Source organism: Zea mays, chromosome 4, assembly GCF_902167145.1.
Source record: "Zea mays cultivar B73 chromosome 4, Zm-B73-REFERENCE-NAM-5.0, whole genome shotgun sequence".
NCBI lineage: Eukaryota > Viridiplantae > Streptophyta > Magnoliopsida > Poales > Poaceae > Zea > Zea mays.
The window spans coordinates 115,961,373-115,981,980 of NC_050099.1; the positions used below are offsets into that span (position 1 = coordinate 115,961,373).

At 48.7% G+C, this 20,608-nt stretch overlaps 1 protein-coding gene across 6 annotated transcripts; it reads left to right on the forward strand.

The window, feature by feature from the left end:
• The first annotated feature begins 13,809 nt into the window (after positions 1-13,809).
• On the forward strand, positions 13,810-19,859 carry LOC103653602 (uncharacterized). Of its 6 annotated transcripts, none has more exons than XR_004857794.1 (7): positions 13,810-14,196; positions 14,757-14,829; positions 15,027-15,102; positions 15,217-16,670; positions 18,738-18,788; positions 19,192-19,284; positions 19,466-19,859. XR_004857794.1 is itself a non-coding variant. In XM_008680458.3 (6 exons), the coding sequence occupies exons 3-6, from the start codon at positions 16,305-16,307 to the stop codon at positions 19,535-19,537; spliced, it is 582 nt and encodes a 193-aa protein (XP_008678680.1). In that variant the 5' UTR covers positions 13,832-14,196; positions 15,027-15,102; positions 15,217-16,304; the 3' UTR covers positions 19,538-19,859. The 6 variants fall into 6 exon arrangements, 3 of the variants coding, with proteins under 3 accessions (XP_008678680.1, XP_008678678.1, XP_008678679.1); XR_565585.2 differs by having other exon boundaries at positions 13,847-14,829; positions 14,905-15,102; positions 15,217-15,301; positions 15,669-16,670; XR_565587.2 differs by having other exon boundaries at positions 13,847-14,196; positions 14,905-15,102.
• Positions 19,860-20,608: the final 749 nt, after the last annotated feature.

The following is a 20,608-nucleotide window of genomic DNA, read 5'->3' on the forward strand; positions in this document are numbered from 1 at the left end:
ACACTATTTAAAAATATTAAACTCCCCAGTATACTAGATTAAGGAAAGATTATTCATTAAAACTTGTATTTGCCCAAATCTTAAGAAAATGAAAAGGGGGATTAAAAATGGGAACCAGAGAGCAACCACATTTTTCCTCACTTTCTTAGGTGATGTAGTTCATAAGAAAATTTTGTTGAGCCCTAATCCAGTGCAAAGAAAATGCACCACAATTTATTTAATAAAAACACAGAGAACTTTGAAAAGTCATAGAAAAATAATCCTAAGGAGAAAACACCCCAACCTTAGGAATAACTACTCTAATGCTAATAAGAATCTAGGAAAAATACAAGTTTTGTTGTTTGACATTTTTCAAATAGCAAGTTAGTTATAAGTGTCTTTTTGGCATTTAAACTTTAGAAAATCACAACTAAATAACCATTATGTCACCCTATGTGATTTTTGCACAGAAGTGTTATTATCCATAGATACCACCAAAAATAACTCTTAGTACAGAACACCCACTTAAATAAGAGTTGTAGTACAAAGTGACCCTCTACCCTAACTTTTGTTATTTTTTCCTAGGGTTTGTCCTATTTATTTTTAACCTCAAATTTATAGGGTAGACTAAAGTGACCAATATTAACCCACTGTAATTTTTACAGAATGTTTGGAAAAAAATTTAGATCACTATGGTAGTGTAAACCCACCTTCTCTACTACCTATTAAGACGGTAAGGGTAGCCTGCCGTTCTGCCATCCTGCGATCTCAGCCGTCCATTCTATTATGTAAACAATCTCAGCCGTCCGATCTCGCCGTCCAATCCCGTGACATACCCTAAACCCTAATCTTCAGCACCCGCGGCCTCCAGCGCCCCCGCCGCTTGCCAGCCGCCATCCAATCTCCAGCGACCGCGGTCTCCGCGTACTCTTCACCGCACGACGGCCTCATCCCCTCCGGCGAGCTGTCACACCCGGTTTTAGAAGGCAAACCGAATGCGAACCATGTACGTGCCAGGATCAGTTATTCACGTACACAGCAGTTACATAATATGGACATCATCACACAGTGCTCAAAATAGTATTAAGAAGGGAAATAGTCGATTACATCGTACGTCTGAGACGTCCATATAGTTCTTACAATAAATCAAAGTGCGGAAAAGAAACGTAGATAACTGCGGCCTTCACAGGCAGCCGACTGGGGGTTGCCGCTAACCCACACCTAGAACTCGTCGTAGTCTTGGAACTCCTGGAAGTCTCCTTCCACAGCTTCATCTTCGCCTGAGCAGTGGTTGCAATGCTGACAACCTGGGGGGGGTTTGGTGTGTAGAGCAAGGGTGAGTACACATCAACATACTCAGCAAGTATCCTGTTTGGCTGTAGTGGACTAGCTTTATGTGGGGACAAGTCAAGCAGTTGCTTTTAGTTGGTCAGATTATTACTTACTAGTAGAAAGCCAAGTTTTAGCATTAACCCAAGTTATTAACCCGATGTACCCTTTCCAAACGGAAAGAATACCACTTACCAGCACCATAGTCATAACCAAAACCATCGATCTCATAACCACCTGTACCAAAGTATCTCTGATCAAGTACCACTAATCACTGGAGCTTCCTTGGCCGCTCATAACCGTGAGCACGGCTGATATATCAGTTTTCAAACACTCTGCAGAGGTTGTGCACTTTACCCACAAGCCGTGATTCCCATTCTGCCCGGAGATCATGACTCTCCATTGATCACTACCAAGGTGACCCAGCAGGGCATCACTACGTAGCCTTTACAAAGATTCCCCGGGGCTGTAGCCACCCGTTAGGTTTCCTAAATGTACCGCACTCCTCCCCAAGGGACAAATCAACCTTGGCAGAGCGAGCCGCATACACCGAGCCCCATTGACGGCACGACGGCTAAGTGAACTACATCCCGGATCCTCTAATTATTCAGCTAAGGGCATCCCATTCCACCCTCATGGTTGCACTGTTTTCCCGGGCGGTCATCCATAGAACAGGTCCTTACGGAGAGGCACTCGAGAAACCGCTCGAGCCCCCTTGAAGGTCACAAGTACAACATCATAATAAGAGAAGGGAAAACAGCGTATCATAGATAATCTCATCATGTTCATTGATTAGAGTTTGAGCAATAGCATAGAGCTAAACAGTAATAATCCAACCCAAATAGGTAATCAAGGACAGGGATAACAAAAGCTAGTCAAACCTTAGGTATAAATATGTAAAGCGGGAGGTGAATTAAATAATGAATAGGACATAGATAGGTCAAGGGACACTTGCCTCCACCAACCGACTGCTGCTCAGGGGCTTCTCCTGCGAGTTCCTCGGGCTCTTCAACCGGATCGTTCTCTATGCGAGCGCAAACATACATACATCCACATATTTAATACAAAAGAACAGTACACCATACAATAGAATGCAATAAGTAAACAGACGTTCTACGCGGGCTCACGAGTACGGTTAAGAGAGAAAGAGGAAAGACAGTCGAGAAACGATCACGTTACATGATTATAAATTAACCACTCACTTAATGGAAGGAAATTTAATGTAGACACTATGTTTAGCGTAAAGTAAAGTCATGTTTCATGTCTAATTATTATAAGCAGGTGGAGATAAACAAAAAGATGGTCGCGTGGCGAGACGCGCGACAAAGCTCTCTAAAACAAATTAAGAAGTTAATGACTCGTCGCGCGACCGAGCACGCAGCGAGACACTTCGCCTTAGTTACTAGGAGACGTTAAGTGTCGCGCGACGAAGCGCACGACGGCATACGTCGACTAAACTGAGTCCAAAGTGGAACGTCGCGTGAATACACACGCGGCGTTACACATTAAACAACCTGAAACGAAAAAATGGATCGTCGCGCGACGAAGCGCACGACACAACACAAGATAGAATCTGAATTTAGACAAATTCGCCGCGCGGCGAAGCGCGCGACGCAACACGCTAATTAACGAATAATCACCGCGAGCGCGGGCGAGCGAAGATACGGTCGGGCGAGGCCGGGACGGGGGAACGGGCGACCGAACGGGGGTGAGGGCGGTTGAACCGGTCCAGGGGCGGTTGAACCGGCCGGGGCCGCGCCGGGGGCCGGAGGCCGCGCCGGGGTCGCGCCGGCGAGCAGGGGCCACCGGGGCCGCGCCGGGCCACGCCGGGGCGCGCCGGGGCCGCGCTGCGCGCAAGCAGGGGAGGGGCGGGGGCGGGCAGGGGGCCGAGCGGGCGCCGCCGCGGGGAGGGACGGGCAGGGGGCCGAGCGCCGCCGGGGAGGGAGACCGGGCGGGCGCCGCCGGGGAGGGCCGAGGCGGGGGGGGGGGGGGGGCGAACGCCGCCGAGGGGAGGGAGATCGGGCGGGGCCGAGCGCCGCCGCGGGCCGGGGCGAGCGGGGAGGGACGAGCAGGGGCGCCGCCGCGGGCCGGGGTGGGGACGGGGTCGGGCGGGGTCGCGGGAGGGAGGCCGGGCGGGGGAGCCGGGGACAGGCGCCGAGCGGGCGAGCCGGGGGCGGGCGCCAAGCGGGCGAGCCGGGGGCGGGCGCCGAGCGCCGCCGCGGAGGGGCCGAGCGGGGAGGCTGAGCGCCGCCGGGGACGGGCCGAGCGGGCGGGCCGAGCGGGGAGGCCGAGCGCCGCCGCGGGGAGGGGCGGGCAGGGGCGCCGCCACGCCGGGCAGGGGCGCCGCCACGCCGGGCAGGGGCGGGGATGGGGTCGGGCGCGGGCAGGGGAGAGGGAGGGCGCGCGCGTGGGGAAGAAGAGGAGGGAGAGGGAGAGAGAGAAGAGAAGGGGAGGGGAGGGGAGCTCACCTCGGGGTCCAAAATCCGGTGATCGCCGTCTCCAAACCCTAGGGCACCACGGGGAGAGAGAGGTGGGAGAGGGAGAGGGAAGTTGTTGCGCGGGAGATCCAAATGAGGGAGAGAGAGAGGATGGGGGGCGCAGGGGGGGTTGGGCGCCAGGGGCGCGCAGGCCGGGGCGGGCCGGGCCGGCTGAGCTGGGCTGGGCTAAGTTGGGCTGGGCCGAGCCACTTCGCGGATCGAAAACCCACGACGAGCGCGACCACTAAACGGAATTAAATTGCGAACCGAAATCCGGAACGGAACGAGACGAACACTCATCATCAGACAAAGAAATGTGCTTCGGCATGATGCAACACCCATGACACTTAGGTTTTGGTTTATACATGACACGGACACATGCCGCTATACTGGTTTGAAATTGGGAAGAAGGAGCAAACGGGGAAAGAGAAAAGAGAGTAACGCCCGAATTTGGTGAGAGAAAAGAAGAAAAAATTCTACCCCCAAATTCAGGGCGTTACAAACCTATCCCCCTTAAAAGAATCTCGCCCTCGAGATTCAGGGTTGGCTAGCAAAGAGCTCGGGGTATTTAGCCATCAGATCATCTTCACGCTCCCAGGTTGCTTCTTCCTCTGAGTGGTGATCCCATTTGACCTTGCACATTCTGATGGTCTTCCTTCGGGTGACTCTGTCTGCAACCTCAAGGATTTGCACTGGCTTCTCAACGTAGGTCAAGTCCTCCTGGACTTCAAGACCTTCCACTGGCAACTGCTCTTCTGGTACACGCAAGCACATCTTCAACTGAAACACATGAAAGACATCATGCACAGCAGACAAATTTTCGGGCAAACTGAGCTGATAGGCCACTTCTCCACGTCTTGCAAGAATCTGATACGGACCAATGTAGCGGGGTGCTAGCTTGCCTTTCACTCCGAATCTTCTGACTCCTCTGATCGGTGACACTTTCAGATAGACAAAATCTCCGACTTCAAAACTCAGCTCTCTTCTTCTTGTGTCTGCATAGCTTTGCTGCCTCGATTGCGCTATCTTCAGATTCTCTCGGACCATCTTGATGTTCTCTTCGGCTTCAAGCAAAATGTCTGGCCCAACCACTTGCTTCTCTCCAGGCTGATCCCATTGCAACGGAGTTCTGCAACTCCTTCCATAGAGCGCCTGAAATGGTGACATCTTCAAACTGGCCTGGTAACTGTTGTTATAGGAAAACTCTGCGTAAGGCAATCTCTTATCCCATCCGGACTGATCTTGCAACGCACAGGCTCTCAACATGTCTTCAAGAATTTGATTGGTCCTTTCGGTCTGACCATCCGTCTGCGGATGATAAGCTGAACTGAAATTCAGATGCGTGCCCAAGGCTTCATGCAACTGCTGCCAGAAATGAGAGGTGAACTGCGTTCCTCTGTCTGACACTATCTTCTTTGGCACACCATGAAGACAAACGATCCGAGACATATACAACTCTGCCAATACTGCACTGCTATAGTTGGTCTTGACAGGTATGAAGTGGGCTGACTTGGTCAAGCGGTCCACTACTACCCAAATGGAATCGTAGCCGGCTCGAGTGCGAGGCAATCCGACTATGAAATCCATACCAATTTCATCCCATTTCCACTGAGGGATCTGCAACGGTTGCAACAATCCAGCAGGTCTCTGGTGCTCTGCCTTAATTCTTCGACAACTATCGCACATAGCCACATGCTCTGCGATTTCCCTCTTCATTCCGTACCACCAGAATTTCTTCTTCAGATCCTGATACATCTTCTCACTGCCAGGGTGAATCGAATAGGCTGTCTCATGAGCTTCCTTAAGGATCAACTCCCGAATGGACTGGACATTGGGAACACACAAGCGGTCTTTGAACCATATCACGCTTTCTGCATCTTCTCGAAAATCTTTGCCTTTGCCATCTAGAATCAGTCGCCGAATCTCACTGATCTTTTCATCATTCTTCTGCGCTTCTTTGATTTCGCGCTCCAAGGTAGGTTCCAACTCAACTGTGACTCCTCGAGAATTGTTCAGAAATCCGAGACTCAACCTGTCAAACTCCTTGGCCAACTCATAAGGCATCGGACGAGCAACCATCAGATTGACTTGACTCTTTCTGCTCAAAGCATCTGCCACTACGTTTGCTTTGCCTGGATGGTAATGAATTTCCAACTCATAGTCTTTGATCAACTCTAACCATCTTCGTTGCCTCATGTTCAACTCTGACTGAGTGAATATGTACTTCAGACTCTTGTGATCTGTGTAAACATCACATTTCTGTCCATACAGATAGTGCCTCCATGACTTCAGTGCATGAACCACTGCTGCCAACTCTAGGTCATGGATGGGGTAATTCTTCTCATGAACCTTCAACTGTCGGGACGAGTAAGACACAACTCTTCCCTCTTGCATCAACACACATCCCAAACCTGTGTAACAAGCATCACAATACACCGAAAAGGGCTTGTGCACATCAGGCAAGACTAGGACAGGCGCTGTAGTCAACTTCTCTTTCAGCGCTTCAAAGGCCTCTTGACATTTCTGGGTCCACTTGAACTCAACCTTGTTGCCTAGCAACGCGGTCATTGGTTTCGCAATCTTCGAAAACCCTTCAATGAATCACCGATAATATCCGGCCATTCCAATGAAACTCTTGATTCCTCGAGCATCTGTTGGCGCTTTCCAGTTCAGAATGTCTGCCACTTTCTTCGGATCCACAGCCAATCCTTCTTTGTTGATTATATGACCCAAGAACAGGACTTCACTGATCCAGAACTCACACTTGCTCAACTTTGCATACAACTGGTGCTCTCGCAATCTCTGCAATACCATCCTCAAGTGTTCTGCGTGCTCTTCTTCGCTTTGAGAATAAACCAGAATGTCATCAATGAATACCACCACAAACTTATCGAGATAATCCATGAATACATTGTTCATCAAGTTCATAAAAAACGCTGGCGCATTGGTCAAACCAAAAGACATCACTGTGAACTCATACAACCCATACTTAGAAATGAATGCCGTCTTCGGAATGTCCGAAGGTCGGATCCTGAGCTGATGATAACCTGACCTCAGATCAATCTTGGAGAACACACTGGCTCCTCTCAACTGGTCGAACAGATCTTCAATCCTGGGCAAAGGATACTTGTTCTTGATCGTGACCTCATTCAAAGCTCGATAATCAATACACATCCTCTTGGTGCCATCTTTCTTTTCCACAAATAGGACAGGGGCGGCCCAAGGCGAGGTGCTTGGCCGAATGTAACCTTTCTCTGACAGCTCATCAATTTGCTTCTTAAGTTCATCCAACTCTGGTCCAGATATTCTGTAAGCTCTCTTAAAGATAGGGGCGGTTCCAGGAAGAAGCTCTATGGCAAACTCAACTTTCCGCTCTGGTGGCATACCCGGTAAGTCCTTTGGAAACACATCTGGGAACTCGGACACAACCTTGATCCTCTCGATTGGGTCTGCTTTACTGCTATCAATAGCTATCTGATAACAACTTCCTTTCTTTGGCTCAGGCGGGACTAACTTGGTCACCACTTCCTCTCCTAGTGGGGACACCAACTTGATTGTCCTCTTATCACAACTGATAACTGCCTGATACTTATCTAGCCAATTCATCCCTAGGATGACATCTATTCCCTGAGTACCCATTACTATAAGGTTGGCGGGAAACGCTATCCCCCTTATTTCCACACTTATATTCAAACAAATGCTATCGGCTCGAATTCTACCACCGGCTGAGTCAATTTGAATGGGGTTTGACATGGTAGTAATTGGAAGATTATGTGCTTCTACCCATGATGCAGTAATGAAAGAATGCGTTGCTCCAGTATCAAATAACACTTCTGCAATATGGGAGTCGACTGGGAACATACCTACTATCATGCCGGGGGTCTCCTGAACTGCTTCAGCCTCCAAGTGGTTCAGTCTTCCATGATTATAGCGCGGCTGAGGGCGATTGCCTGCTCCAGGCTGAGGCACATTCTGCTTTGCTGGGGCATTGGGGCCTGACTGCTGCTGGGCTGCCTTCTTCGGACATTGCATCACCCAGTGGCCTTGCTCTCCACAGTGGAAACATGCTCTGTTTCCAACTTGAGCTGGTGCTGCCTGACTGTTCTGCTGGTTTGCTGGGGCAGGAAGACGAGGTGCCTGCTGATTCTGCCTCTGAAATTGACCTCCTGACTGATTGTTCTGACGGTTCTGGTACTGATGCTGAGGGTACTGCCTTTGGAACTACTGATGCTGCTGAGGTGGACGCTGGTTTTGCCTGAACTGCTGAGGTTGATTGCCTGAGAAACGAGGACGATTGCTGCTTCCAGGCTGGGGTCCACTGATCTTGCGCTTACGATCTTCCATCTCCTTACGCTTCCTTTCTGTCATGATTGCTCTGTCAATCAGGTGCTGGAATGTCGGGAAAGTGTGATTCATCAGTTGGTACTGCAGAGGGTCAACCAAGCCTCTCAGGAAACGGTATTGTCGCTTGGCGTCGGTGTTGACATCTTCAGGAGCATAGCGAGACAATTGCAGGAACCTGTCCCGGTACTCACTGACAGACAATGGCCCTTGCTTGAGGGCCAGGAACTCCTCCTTCTTCACTGTCATCAGACCCGCGGGCACATGGTACTGACGAAAGCTACTTCTGAACTCTTCCCAGGTGATGGCGTCAGGGTGGGCATGGGTGGCGAGGTAAGACTCCCACCATGACTGGGCTGCTCCTCTCAACAGACGGGGACCATACAAGACTTTCTCCCTGTCATCGCACTGAGCGGTATGCAACTCCCGCTCCACAGTGCGCAGCCAATCTTCAGCATCCATGGGGTCAGAAGAATGAGCGAACGTTGGTGGATGACCTCTCATGAATTCAGCACGCTTGTCTCTAGGCATCTGAGGCATCTGAGGCTGAGGTGGGGCCTGCTGTTGTTGCTGCTGCTGCTGCTGAATGGCGGCCAAAGTCTGACCGATGGCTTGAACTGCCTGAGTCTGCATCAGAAACATCTACTCGATCGACATCGGGGGCGGGGGCGGCAGGTGCTGCTGCTGGGGCACCTCATCCTGCGGAGCGGCTCGCTCCTGCTGAGCACGCCTTCCTCCTCTGCGCCTGTTCTCTGACATCTGCAGAATGCAACCACACATCAGAACTGATCTGGCAAATCTTGCAGCATAAGGAAAGAGAATAGAATTCTTCAACAGCACTGAACAGATGAGCATCTTCACTGATCTCCAACACAGACCACACAGCTTCTCAGATAAAGAGGAAAGTGGAATAAAAGGTTTCCCAACTATATAACTAACTTTATTAACATAATAGGTAAACCAAAATGCAGGGGATACCCACACTCTGGTGACAATCATTACAAAGATCCAAACCAAACATAGTTCATCATGACAAACATAAATGCACAGGATATAGCAAACTACCCTGTCTAACTAAGACTTAACTAAGAGCGAGACTAACGCTAAGACTGAAGCTTCTATGTATATATTTCGTATTAATTACAAGATCCAACTCTAACGATCTATGGTTCTAGATTTATCTTGGTCTTGCAGTCGGGATTGCCATAAGACTGGTGTCCACGCTGAGGTGAGCGGTACGGGTGCTGAGTCCCGACGGGAGCGGGGGAACCACCATCCAGGTGACGACGTTCCGCGCGCTCAGCCCGCAGCAGGGCGATCTCAGCACGAGCCCTACTCAGCTCGTCTAATGCATGGTCCAGCTCCGTGTTTAGCACGGCGGCTAGGTTGACTGTGCTGCTCAACCTAGGATTGCCCTCACCGACAGGTGAGACAATCACGCCTCCTGTGCTGCCGGATGGACGGCGGGGGTAATACTTCAGGTCAAGACCGTCAGCTGCCCCACCGAAAACCGAGCAGTAGTGCGAAAGCGCACGCCGTGCAGCATCTTGCATGGCTGCCTCAGCTGAGTCCCGCTCAGAGATAGAATAGTGCTCTGAGCAGACCTCAGCACCCTGGAGACTGTTCTCCGGACAGCGCACCAAGCAGGTTGCCTCCCAGCGGTCCGGGTAGACCCCGCGACTGTGCTGGTAGACCACACAGCGATACTCGACGGACCAAGTATGCCGGTCAAATGCCCGACGTAGCAGGGTGTCGAGCGCATCGTGGAAGTGACACCCGCGAGCAGCGTCGCGAGTGATGGGTCGAGCAACCCATCCTTCCGGCTCAAGGTTAGCAGAGAAGTCGGTGTCGTGGCTTGAGCTGTCGTCGCCTCCTCCGTCGTCTGGGTCTCTTCCAGCAGCTACTCCAGAAGCTGGGACGCCCAGTGGTGGTGCAGGGGGCGGCTCCAGAGGAAGCACAGGGGAGCAGCTCCTCACAGACTCTATCTCCTGGTGGAGCGAGAAAGAAGAGCCCTGCTGCTCCTGTCGTCGACGTTCCTGCTCCTCATGCAGGCGGTGGTGCAGTCTCTCCAAGTGGCTGGACTGTCTGGCCACGGGACGGCGAAGCGGACGCTCAGCAAGGCGGGAGGGTAAGAAGGGGATGACTGAATTTCGTGCAGTGTGTCTAAGTCGAGCCATCTACAAAAGACATCGCAAGCAAAAGGGTGGGAACAGAATTAATATGACCAACAAGTAATGAATCATGAGTGAATGAAGGATTAGAATAAAACATGATTTTCAGCAAGGTATAATGTATAGTAGAACATAGGTTTGGTCGGTATGACCAACTTTTGAAGGGATATCAAAGTCAAGGCAAAGACAGAGGTCTATAGTCCTTAGAACGACCATTCTACTCTAGGTTAGCGGTCCTACAGTCAGCACGGCTTTGATACCACTTATGTCACACCCGGTTTTAGAAGGCAAACCGAATGCGAACCATGTACGTGCCAGGATCAGTTATTCACGTACACAGCAGTTACATAATATGGACATCATCACACAGTGCTCAAAATAGTATTAAGAAGGGAAATAGTCGATTACATCGTACGTCTGAGACGTCCATATAGTTCTTACAATAAATCAAAGTGCGGAAAAGAAACGTAGATAACTGCGGCCTTCACAGGCAGCCGACTGGGGGTTGCCGCTAACCCACACCTAGAACTCGTCGTAGTCTTGGAACTCCTGGAAGTCTCCTTCCACAGCTTCATCTTCGCCTGAGCAGTGGTTGCAATGCTGACAACCTGGGGGGGGTTTGGTGTGTAGAGCAAGGGTGAGTACACATCAACATACTCAGCAAGTATCCTGTTTGGCTGTAGTGGACTAGCTTTATGTGGGGATAAGTCAAGCAGTTGCTTTTAGTTGGTCAGATTATTACTTACTAGTAGAAAGCCAAGTTTTAGCATTAACCCAAGTTATTAACCCGATGTACCCTTTCCAAACGGAAAGAATACCACTTACCAGCACCATAGTCATAACCAAAACCATCGATCTCATAACCACCTGTACCAAAGTATCTCTGATCAAGTACCACTAATCACTGGAGCTCCCTTGGCCGCTCATAACCGTGAGCACGGCTGATATATCAGTTTTCAAACACTCTGCAGAGGTTGTGCACTTTACCCACAAGCCGTGATTCCCATTCTGCCCGGAGATCATGACTCTCCATTGATCACTACCAAGGTGACCCAGCAGGGCATCACTACGTAGCCTTTACAAAGATTCCCCGGGGCTGTAGCCACCCGTTAGGTTTCCTAAATGTACCGCACTCCTCCCCAAGGGACAAATCAACCTTGGCAGAGCGAGCCGCATACACCGAGCCCCATTGACGGCACGACGGCTAAGTGAACTACATCCCGAATCCTCTAATTATTCAGCTAAGGGCATCCCATTCCACCCTCATGGTTGCACTGTTTTCCCGGGCGGTCATCCATAGAACAGGTCCTTACGGAGAGGCACTCGAGAAACCGCTCGAGCCCCCTTGAAGGTCACAAGTACAACATCATAATAAGAGAAGGGAAAACAGCGTATCATAGATAATCTCATCATGTTCATTGATTAGAGTTTGAGCAATAGCATAGAGCTAAACAGTAATAATCCAACCCAAATAGGTAATCAAGGACAGGGATAACAAAAGCTAGTCAAACCTTAGGTATAAATATGTAAAGCGGGAGGTGAATTAAATAATGAATAGGACATAGATAGGTCAAGGGACACTTGCCTCCACCAACCGACTGCTGCTCAGGGGCTTCTCCTGCGAGTTCCTCGGGCTCTTCAACCGGATCGTTCTCTATGCGAGCGCAAACATACATACATCCACATATTTAATACAAAAGAACAGTACACCATACAATAGAATGCAATAAGTAAACAGACGTTCTACGCGGGCTCGCGAGTACGGTTAAGAGAGAAAGAGGAAAGACAGTCGAGAAACGATCACGTTACATGATTATAAATTAACCACTCGCTTAATGGAAGGAAATTTAATGTAGACACTATGTTTAGCGTAAAGTAAAGTCATGTTTCATGTCTAATTATTATAAGCAGGTGGAGATAAACAAAAAGATGGTCGCGTGGCGAGACGCGCGACAAAGCTCTCTAAAACAAATTAAGAAGTTAACGACTCGTCGCGCGACCGAGCACGCAGCGAGACACTTCGCCTTAGTTACTAGGAGACGTTAAGTGTCGCGCGACGAAGCGCACGACGGCATACGTCGACTAAACTGAGTCCAAAGTGGAACGTCGCGTGAATACACATGCGGCGTTACACCTTAAACAACCTGAAACGAAAAAATGGATCGTCGCGCGACGAAGCGCACGACGCAACACAAGATAGAATCTGAATTTAGACAAATCCGCCGCGCGGCGAAGCGCGCGACGCAACACGCTAATTAACGAATAATCACCGCGAGCGCGGGCGAGCGAAGATACGGTCGGGCGAGGCCGGGACGGGAGAACGGGCGACCGAACGGGCGGGAGGGCGGTTGAACCGGTCCAGGGGCGGTTGAACCGGCCGGGGCTGCGCCAGGGGCCGGAGGCCGCGCCGGGGTCGCGCCGGCGAGCAGGGGCCACCGGGGCCGCGCCGGGCCACGCCGGGGCGCGCCGGGGCCGCGCTGCGCGCAAGCAGGGGAGGGGCGGGGGCGGGCGGGCGCCGCCGGGCGGGCAGGGGGCCGAGCGGGCGCCGCCACGGGGAGGGACGGGCAGGGGGCCGAGCACCGCCGGGGAGGGAGACCGGGCGGGCGCCGCCGGGGAGGGTCGAGGCGGGGGGGGCCGAACGCCGCCGCGGGGAGGGAGATCGGGCGGGGCCGAGCGCCGCCGCGGGCCGGGGCGAGCGGGGAGGGACGAGCAGGGGCGCCGCCGCGGGCCGGGGTGGGGACGGGGTCGGGCGGGGTCGCGGGAGGGAGGCCGGGCGGGGGAGCCGGGGGCGGGCGCCGAGCGCCACCGCGGAGGGGCCGAGCGCCGCCGGGGAGGGGCCGAGCGGGCGGGCCGAGCGGGGAGGCCGAGCGTCGCCGCGGGGAGGGGCGGGCAGGGGCGCCGCCACGCCGGGCAGGGGCGGGGATGGGGTCGGGCGCGGGCAGGGGAGAGGGAGGGCGAGCGCGTGGGGAAGAAGAGGAGGGAGAGGGAGAGAGAGAAGAGAAGGGGAGGGGAGGGGAGCTCACCTCGGGGTCCAAAATCCGGTGATCGCCGTCTCCAAACCCTAGGGCACCACGGGGAGAGAGAGGTGGGAGAGGGAGAGGGAAGTTGTTGCGCGGGAGATCCAAATGAGGGAGAGAGAGAGGATGGGGGGCGCAGGGGGGGTTGGGCGCCAGGGGCGCGCAGGCCGGGGCGGGCCGGGCCGGCTGAGCTGGGCTGGGCTAAGTTGGGCTGGGCCGAGCCACTTCGCGGATCGAAAACCCACGACGAGCGCGACCACTAAATGGAATTAAATTGCGAACCGAAATCCGGAACGGAACGAGACGAACACTCATCATCAGACAAAGAAATGTGCTTCGGCATGATGCAACACCCATGACACTTAGGTTTTGGTTTATACATGACACGGACACATGCCGCTATACTGGTTTGAAATTGGGAAGAAGGAGCAAACGGGGAAAGAGAAAAGAGAGTAACGCCCGAATTTGGTGAGAGAAAAGAAGAAAAAATTCTACCCCCAAATTCAGGGCGTTACACGAGCCTCCACCGCTCTCTTACGAAATAGGTCGACGGGCTCCCCTCCGCCGGCAAGCCTCCATAGCCCCATCGGTCGCTCCTCACCCGTCTTCGCTTCGCCCCCCACCCCGCGGGCCAACCATCGCCATGCGCATCCTCACAGTGTGCCCCCTCTCCTCCACCACTGTTGGCCCCAGGTGGCGTATGTGACGCGCCACTGCAGGGAGCGAGGGTGGGACGGGCTCTCGTGGGACGCTCCAGGGACTCTGGCCCTTCACCAAACTCTCCATCCGCTGGAGGAGGACCGCCGCAAGATTGAGGAGCTCAAGAACAAGGCCGCAGACTGGCAGCTCGACCTCCTCCAGTTTGGCTCCAACACCTCCGAGGTAATTGTCATCACGACCGGGCGCTTCGCTTTCCTCCACTCATGTAGGTCTCGTTGCCAAATCCTTTAATCCTGTTGATGCATTGTAATTGCCCACCAAACTACTAATAAGGGAAAGAAAAACAATCACTTGTCGCCACTGTCGTTCAGGAATCAGGATTCATCTCTTCTCCCATGTAATTTAAACCGGATAGTTAGCTCTACTTGTAGCAAAATCAGCACAATATTTGTGTGCTATTTAATTTACCCCTGCACGATTTAGTATTGACTTTCGATTTTTTGGGGAAGTTCACGGGGGATCCCCACCTGAATGTTTTGATGTCATGTAGTCTTATTTATGTTTTTTCTAAATACATTTTGTTTTCCTTATTTTGCCATGCAGCTTGATAACCACCATAATCAGTTGGTTTAGGTATAATTTACAATAATCTTGACCTCTACATGTTACTCTTTGTTAGAGATGTAGAAATTTCAGAATTGCAAATAGATTTTAGTCACTTTTAGTAGTTTGATGTGTAATCAGTTGGTGTTGAATGTACATTCCATACCATATCACCCAAGGGACAGGACTATGTGGAGGGTGAAAACTTCCAAAGGATCCACATCAGAATCGAAACAAAAGGAAATTCTCGAGGTTTGTTCATGAAGGAAATTTTTTAAGCACTCCATTTCTTTGGGTGGAATTAACTTCTTGACTCACTCTATTTAGGTTGTCGTCACGGAAGTTCTTGGTTATGGGAAGTTTTATGTTAGACTGTGGGTGCGATGGTCGAGTGATTTTAAGGGATGATGCTTTACAGATTGGTTCAAAAAAAGCATATCCTCTTTCAGGTTCTTCAGTCCAGTGGGGATGACTGCAGGGGTTGTGCTATTCGGATTTGGCCTTTCCAAAAGGGTTTTCCCTATGGTACCGCTTGCTTTGTCCAAACCTCCATTTTATATTATCAACTTGTGTGCATGACCAGACAAGATGTGAATATTGTCCATCCAATTGATGTTTGATGCGATGATACTTCATCAGGCTGGGTTTTCCCTATGGTACCGTCGGCTTGCAGGAGGGGTTCGCCAGCTTGCTGTTCGCCACCGCTGTCGTCTTCGCCTTCGTGGTTGGTTCCCCTCCCCGCTCCCCTCTCCCTTTCGACACCAAAAAAACATGCTGACCATCTTTGGCAGGCGGTGGATCTGATAGGCAGCCTTATCATCTTCAGAAAATACAGTATTAACCTTTATATTCACTTATGGTTTCCAAAGATCGTGATTCTTCTGTCCTACATATTAGATTGACATCCACTTACTAAAATCTAAATTTTATTATCCTAAAGGTGTACTTCCATATTTTTTATTTGAACCCAACATGTGCACAAAGAAAACACTTAATCTAAGGGGAAAATAATAGAAAATGACTACACATTTTCCTATTTGATATGTTTTTTTCTTAAAGGGAAAATACCAACCTGAATACTTTTTTTACAGGGATGTGGAGTGGAGTTATTGCAGTCATTGCACTTCGTTTTTTCTTAAAAAATATACAAACATTTTTGTGATGGACAAATATTTTGAGACACTGCTTCCTGAAGATTTGAGTTTTGACAAAATTGTACAGAGTAGATTTTGTAGTTCATTTCAATCAAACTATGAACTTGTGAAGCATAAGCTAAAGTAATTTTTCTAAGTAAATCTGAATGAAATCTCTACAGTTCTATGAAGTACTTATTGTTTCACTTTGTTTTGCTATTTTTGCACATGGCTTCAGGTGAAATAATGTTTGTCTTTGGAGGATATGACTTATGGACATAGATAGCCGTTTCACATTTTTTTCTTGGATCTGTTACTTATTTAGTGCATCTAGTCTGCTGTGGATAAATATAGTGAAACAGAGGTAGGGATATTGTAGATTAGGTTCCAGAACATGCTGCTGTCTTGGTGTCGTGATCTTCTGTTGCACCTTCCAAATTGGCGCTTAAATTTACAAAGCAGCCTTATTTACAAAGCAACCTTCTGAGACGACGTGGCTGTACTTATTTGTCTTGCAGGCATACATTCTCATCTTTTGCATTGAAAGAACTGAACCATAAAAAAAATAAAGACAGGAGCACTTCTCTAGATTCAATGCCAATGAAAAAACTTATAGTTATTGCACAAGCTAGAATGTTTTCTCGATCAACTTCCTTTCCAGATAACTTCCTAAATGCCAAGTATATTCCTGAAACATCAATAAATATACCTTCTAAGGAAGGTCCACATAGGCAGTTGTCACCCTCAAATCGGATAATCAGGTCTACTTCTGGAAATGATAATGTCAATTCTAGGAGTCTGTTTGATAATATTCAGCAGAAGAAATTAGCAGCGCATGGAGCCAATGCAGCGAGAAGGTCTTTCAAAGATTTCCTCAGTACATTAACAAGAACCAAAGAAAGTATATCGCGTGCGACACGTCTTGCTATGGAATGTGCTAAATTTGGCATTGCTGGTGAGGTTAGACACTCTGCATGTCCCTCCTTTTGTTTTATTTGTTCACTTAAAAATTGTTTTCCTATTACTCGTATTTATTTATTCATGCTATGTGACTAGGTGTTTCTTTTGGTATTGTCTTGATTTGTTTGCTTCTGGATTTTTTTATGTAGCTGGTTTGTTTGATATACTGGATTGTTGGTGGATTGATTAGCGTAGATTTTGTTTCCTGGTGTTCTTTGGCTATGACGTGTTTTATATACCTTACGCTACTTGAGGAGCAAGGATTTCATTTTTATGTATGTAGCTTGTTACCTAAGAGAGCCACCTCTAATATTTTTCTACTTGCTTAGACATAGTATGAGCAACCATATCATACATAAACTGGAGGACTTGATAATGAGTATTGGGTAGATGATATTTAGGGTGAAATGTCCTTTGGAGCTTTATGGGAATATCTTGAGTTGTGGGATACTGGGATACCCTTTCTACGTGAATCTCCAGCAGGGCATCCAAGATAGCCATATCTGGAGACTATCTTCATCAAGACAGTACACAAATAATTCTGCCTATGATGCTTTGTTTCATGGCACCATCTTGTTTGAGCCTTGTGAACGGATTTGGAAATCTAGGGCCCCTCCCAAATGTAATTTTTTCATGTGGTTGGTGGCGCACAATCGTTGTTGGACAGCAGATCGGCTAGATAAACGTGGCCTCCCACACCCAGCTCGATCACTCTTTGATCAGGTGGATGAGAATCTCCAACACCTACTCATCAAGTGTGTATTTGCCAGGCAGCTCTGGTTCTCCATTCTACAACACTCAGGCCTCTCAGCCCTTGCCCCACAACCACCTGATCTTTCTTTGGGGTGTTTGTTTCGGCTTATTTCCAGCTTCTGTCCGCCAGAAGCTGCTGCAAACTGCCAAACACCTAGCTTTTCAGCTCGCTTTTGTGAGAATCGTTTTGGTAAAAACGTCCAAAATCAACGTGAACATAAAATCGATTCAGTCGTCACAAAAGTAGGAATCTGTCACTTTCTAGATTCTAAACCCTATTGACCCCTTTATCTTTCTTTGCACGTAATCCCCACGATACTCAGGTTCTCCCCACAACCAGATTCTCATAAAAGCTCGTCCGAAAACCCTAAACAAACATGTGGGATTGGTGCGCGAGAGTATAAAATGTTGTAGCTGGTGTTGTGTGAAAAGCCTTGAAAACTCTTGTCATACTTGGCATCGTAATGATTGTGTGTTTAATGGGGCTTCCCCCATGGTTGCTACAGCTCTGCCCCTTGACAAATATGACACCCAACTATGGAGCATGTCAGGTGCGAGGGCCTCCCCCTATGTTCTGTCCTAGGGGGTTGTTTTCGCGCAATGTCCTAGCCGTCGAATCCCTTCACACCGCCCTCCGTGCCCGCTTCCCCTTCGCCGGCCCCACCGACGACGAGGCATGCCTTCAGAAAGGGGTGGAGGAAGAGGGGGAGGAGGAGGCCATCGACACGCGGAAGGAGGAAGGGGATTTTCGTCGCCGCGTGGAGGCGCGCGCCGAGTTGCAGATGGAGGGGGCTGGTTGTGGATCGCGCAGATGAGGGAAGTGGGAGGCGGTTGATGCAAAGGGAGTAGCGATAGCTAGCTAGGGTTACAAGTACCGTGTACATACGAGGACAGGACTATACGATATTGATGGGAGTTGAGTACACTGTAGGACATTAGTGTTAGTTTGTTGCTGAAGTTTCAGACTTCCAGTTGATATATACAGAACGATAAATGCGGCTAGGGTTATGGTGGAAATCTGATAGCCAAGAGCTACTGCCTGACTAGATGAGGATGAAACCTGCAGAACAAAGGATTAATGCAAAAATGATGGCATACAGTGCCATAGCACTTAGGCATGTGTGATGTGCTTTAATTCCAACAGTCCGTCCCTACTTGCCCCATGTTTTATTTTTTGGTATCTTAGAAATACTGATTAGTTATTTTGGCTTTTTTCATCACCTTTTTTCAGAAACACAACTTCTGCACCCTGGTTTCACTACATGCATTGCTTATCAAAATACTGACTTGATTGTTTCTTGAGGCACTTTGCAGGTGATGTATGATGCCTTTGGTGTTAGGCTACAAGCAGGAAAGCAAGCAAAGGTATGATAAGCTTTCTATGTTGCAGCTTTCTATGTTGCAGCCACTGACAGGCAAAATAATGAAGTTGTGACCCAAATAGGAAAATGGTAAAGCGAGTTCCCTTTTCGAATCATGTGAACATATTACTAAGCGGTAAATAATGACCAACCACTAAAACTGGGTTTTTCTTATTCAAGCAGAATGGTTAGCACCTACACGACCAATGACAACAATTTTGTATTATCAGATACAGTCGTTTGTGCCTGTAGTGTTGCTGTTGCCCAATCGTTTATATGAAACCCCATTGATTGTGTGAACCATTATAAAAAACCTAGACCTGAAGTGAAATGGCTTTTCTATTGAGAAGCACTATGTTGCTAACCTAACCTGCTGCAGTTCAGATCTAACTATTATTAAATGCCAGGTCTTGAACCAGATTGTGTATGAGCTTCCATCAGAACATCCACTGGCTGAAACAAGACCGCTGCGAGAGCTACTAGGGCACACACCTCCACAGGTTCAATCTTTTGCTCCTCCTGGATTGAGCTATTGTGAACAAGGAATGTCTGAATTAAATTTTGTTAACCAATTGGCTTCTCCTCAAAACATTTCACTGGGAAATCTATCGTGTGTGGATATTTTGTATTCTTTACTCTCACATGCCACACGGTATCATTAATTCCAAGCTCTGTCACCAGGTATTTGCTGGCGAAGTGCTTGGATTTGCAGTAGCCACATTTATAGCGATGATCGCTGGGCTTGGTAGTTGACTCCGCATTTGAAGAAATGGTCAACATTCACATTGAAGTTCTAGAATTCAAATTGGACACATGTTTCCTAGCTAGCTTATGATAGATAATGTGTTGTGTATAGGTGTATTTAATATGCAAATTGCTGTCAATTTGTTGAAGAGAAACTTGCGTCATTCTTTTGTAGTTAATCGACGAGTGAACTATATGTTGTATTCGTTCCTGTCCAAAGTATTTGGACTGATTGAAAGTACCTCTTGATAAAGCATTCATGAGATTTCCGCACAGCCATTGCGATTGATTTCCAAACCTCATGTTCAAGTGCAACATCATCAATATGTGAGATATTGAGGATCCATATTTTTGCCGAGTGTCGAATTGGATTTTCATGGAAAGCAAGGTGTTTGTAACTTGCGTATTATGATAGTTATGCGGTAGGTTGCATCTTTCATAAATTTTTATGTATGCAAAATCAGTGATGATAGCATATAAACATATTGTGGATTTTGAAACATTCATGGTACAATCTACAATCCAGAGATACAATATTTTTTCTGCTATTAAGGTTGGTCTAAAGGGCAATTATAAACAGTTTCCAGAAAGCCAGAAACTGCCTGAAAATTTCGGACAACAAGCTTCACATTTTTATGACTTTTTTAGGCACTCATCTAAAAATTCTCGATATCCATGAGGAACTATATAGCTCGCATTATCTACAACATTTATATACATAATTTTTGCAAAGGAGGCCATCAAGAATGTTGAAATATCAATTGAATTTAATTTAACTTCTCTTGATGGTAAAATAGAACTGAACCACAAGTCCACAACTTGGGTTTTATCCAACCACAACTGTGTTTTCATTAGCGGTCTGTAAAGATAAAAGACAAGAGAGAATTATTTATTTGGCACTAAGACAAACCATACATCCTTTTAGGGCACCATTTTTTTGGAAAAATTCTTACCAGGTAATGCGTTAAAATTTTCTTTAGTAAATGACACTCCGTTGGATTTGGGCTGGTAACAGCGTCAAGTGACTAGCAAAATAACAGGAATGCTCTTGTTGTGCCAAATAGGAAAGAAAATTTTCTC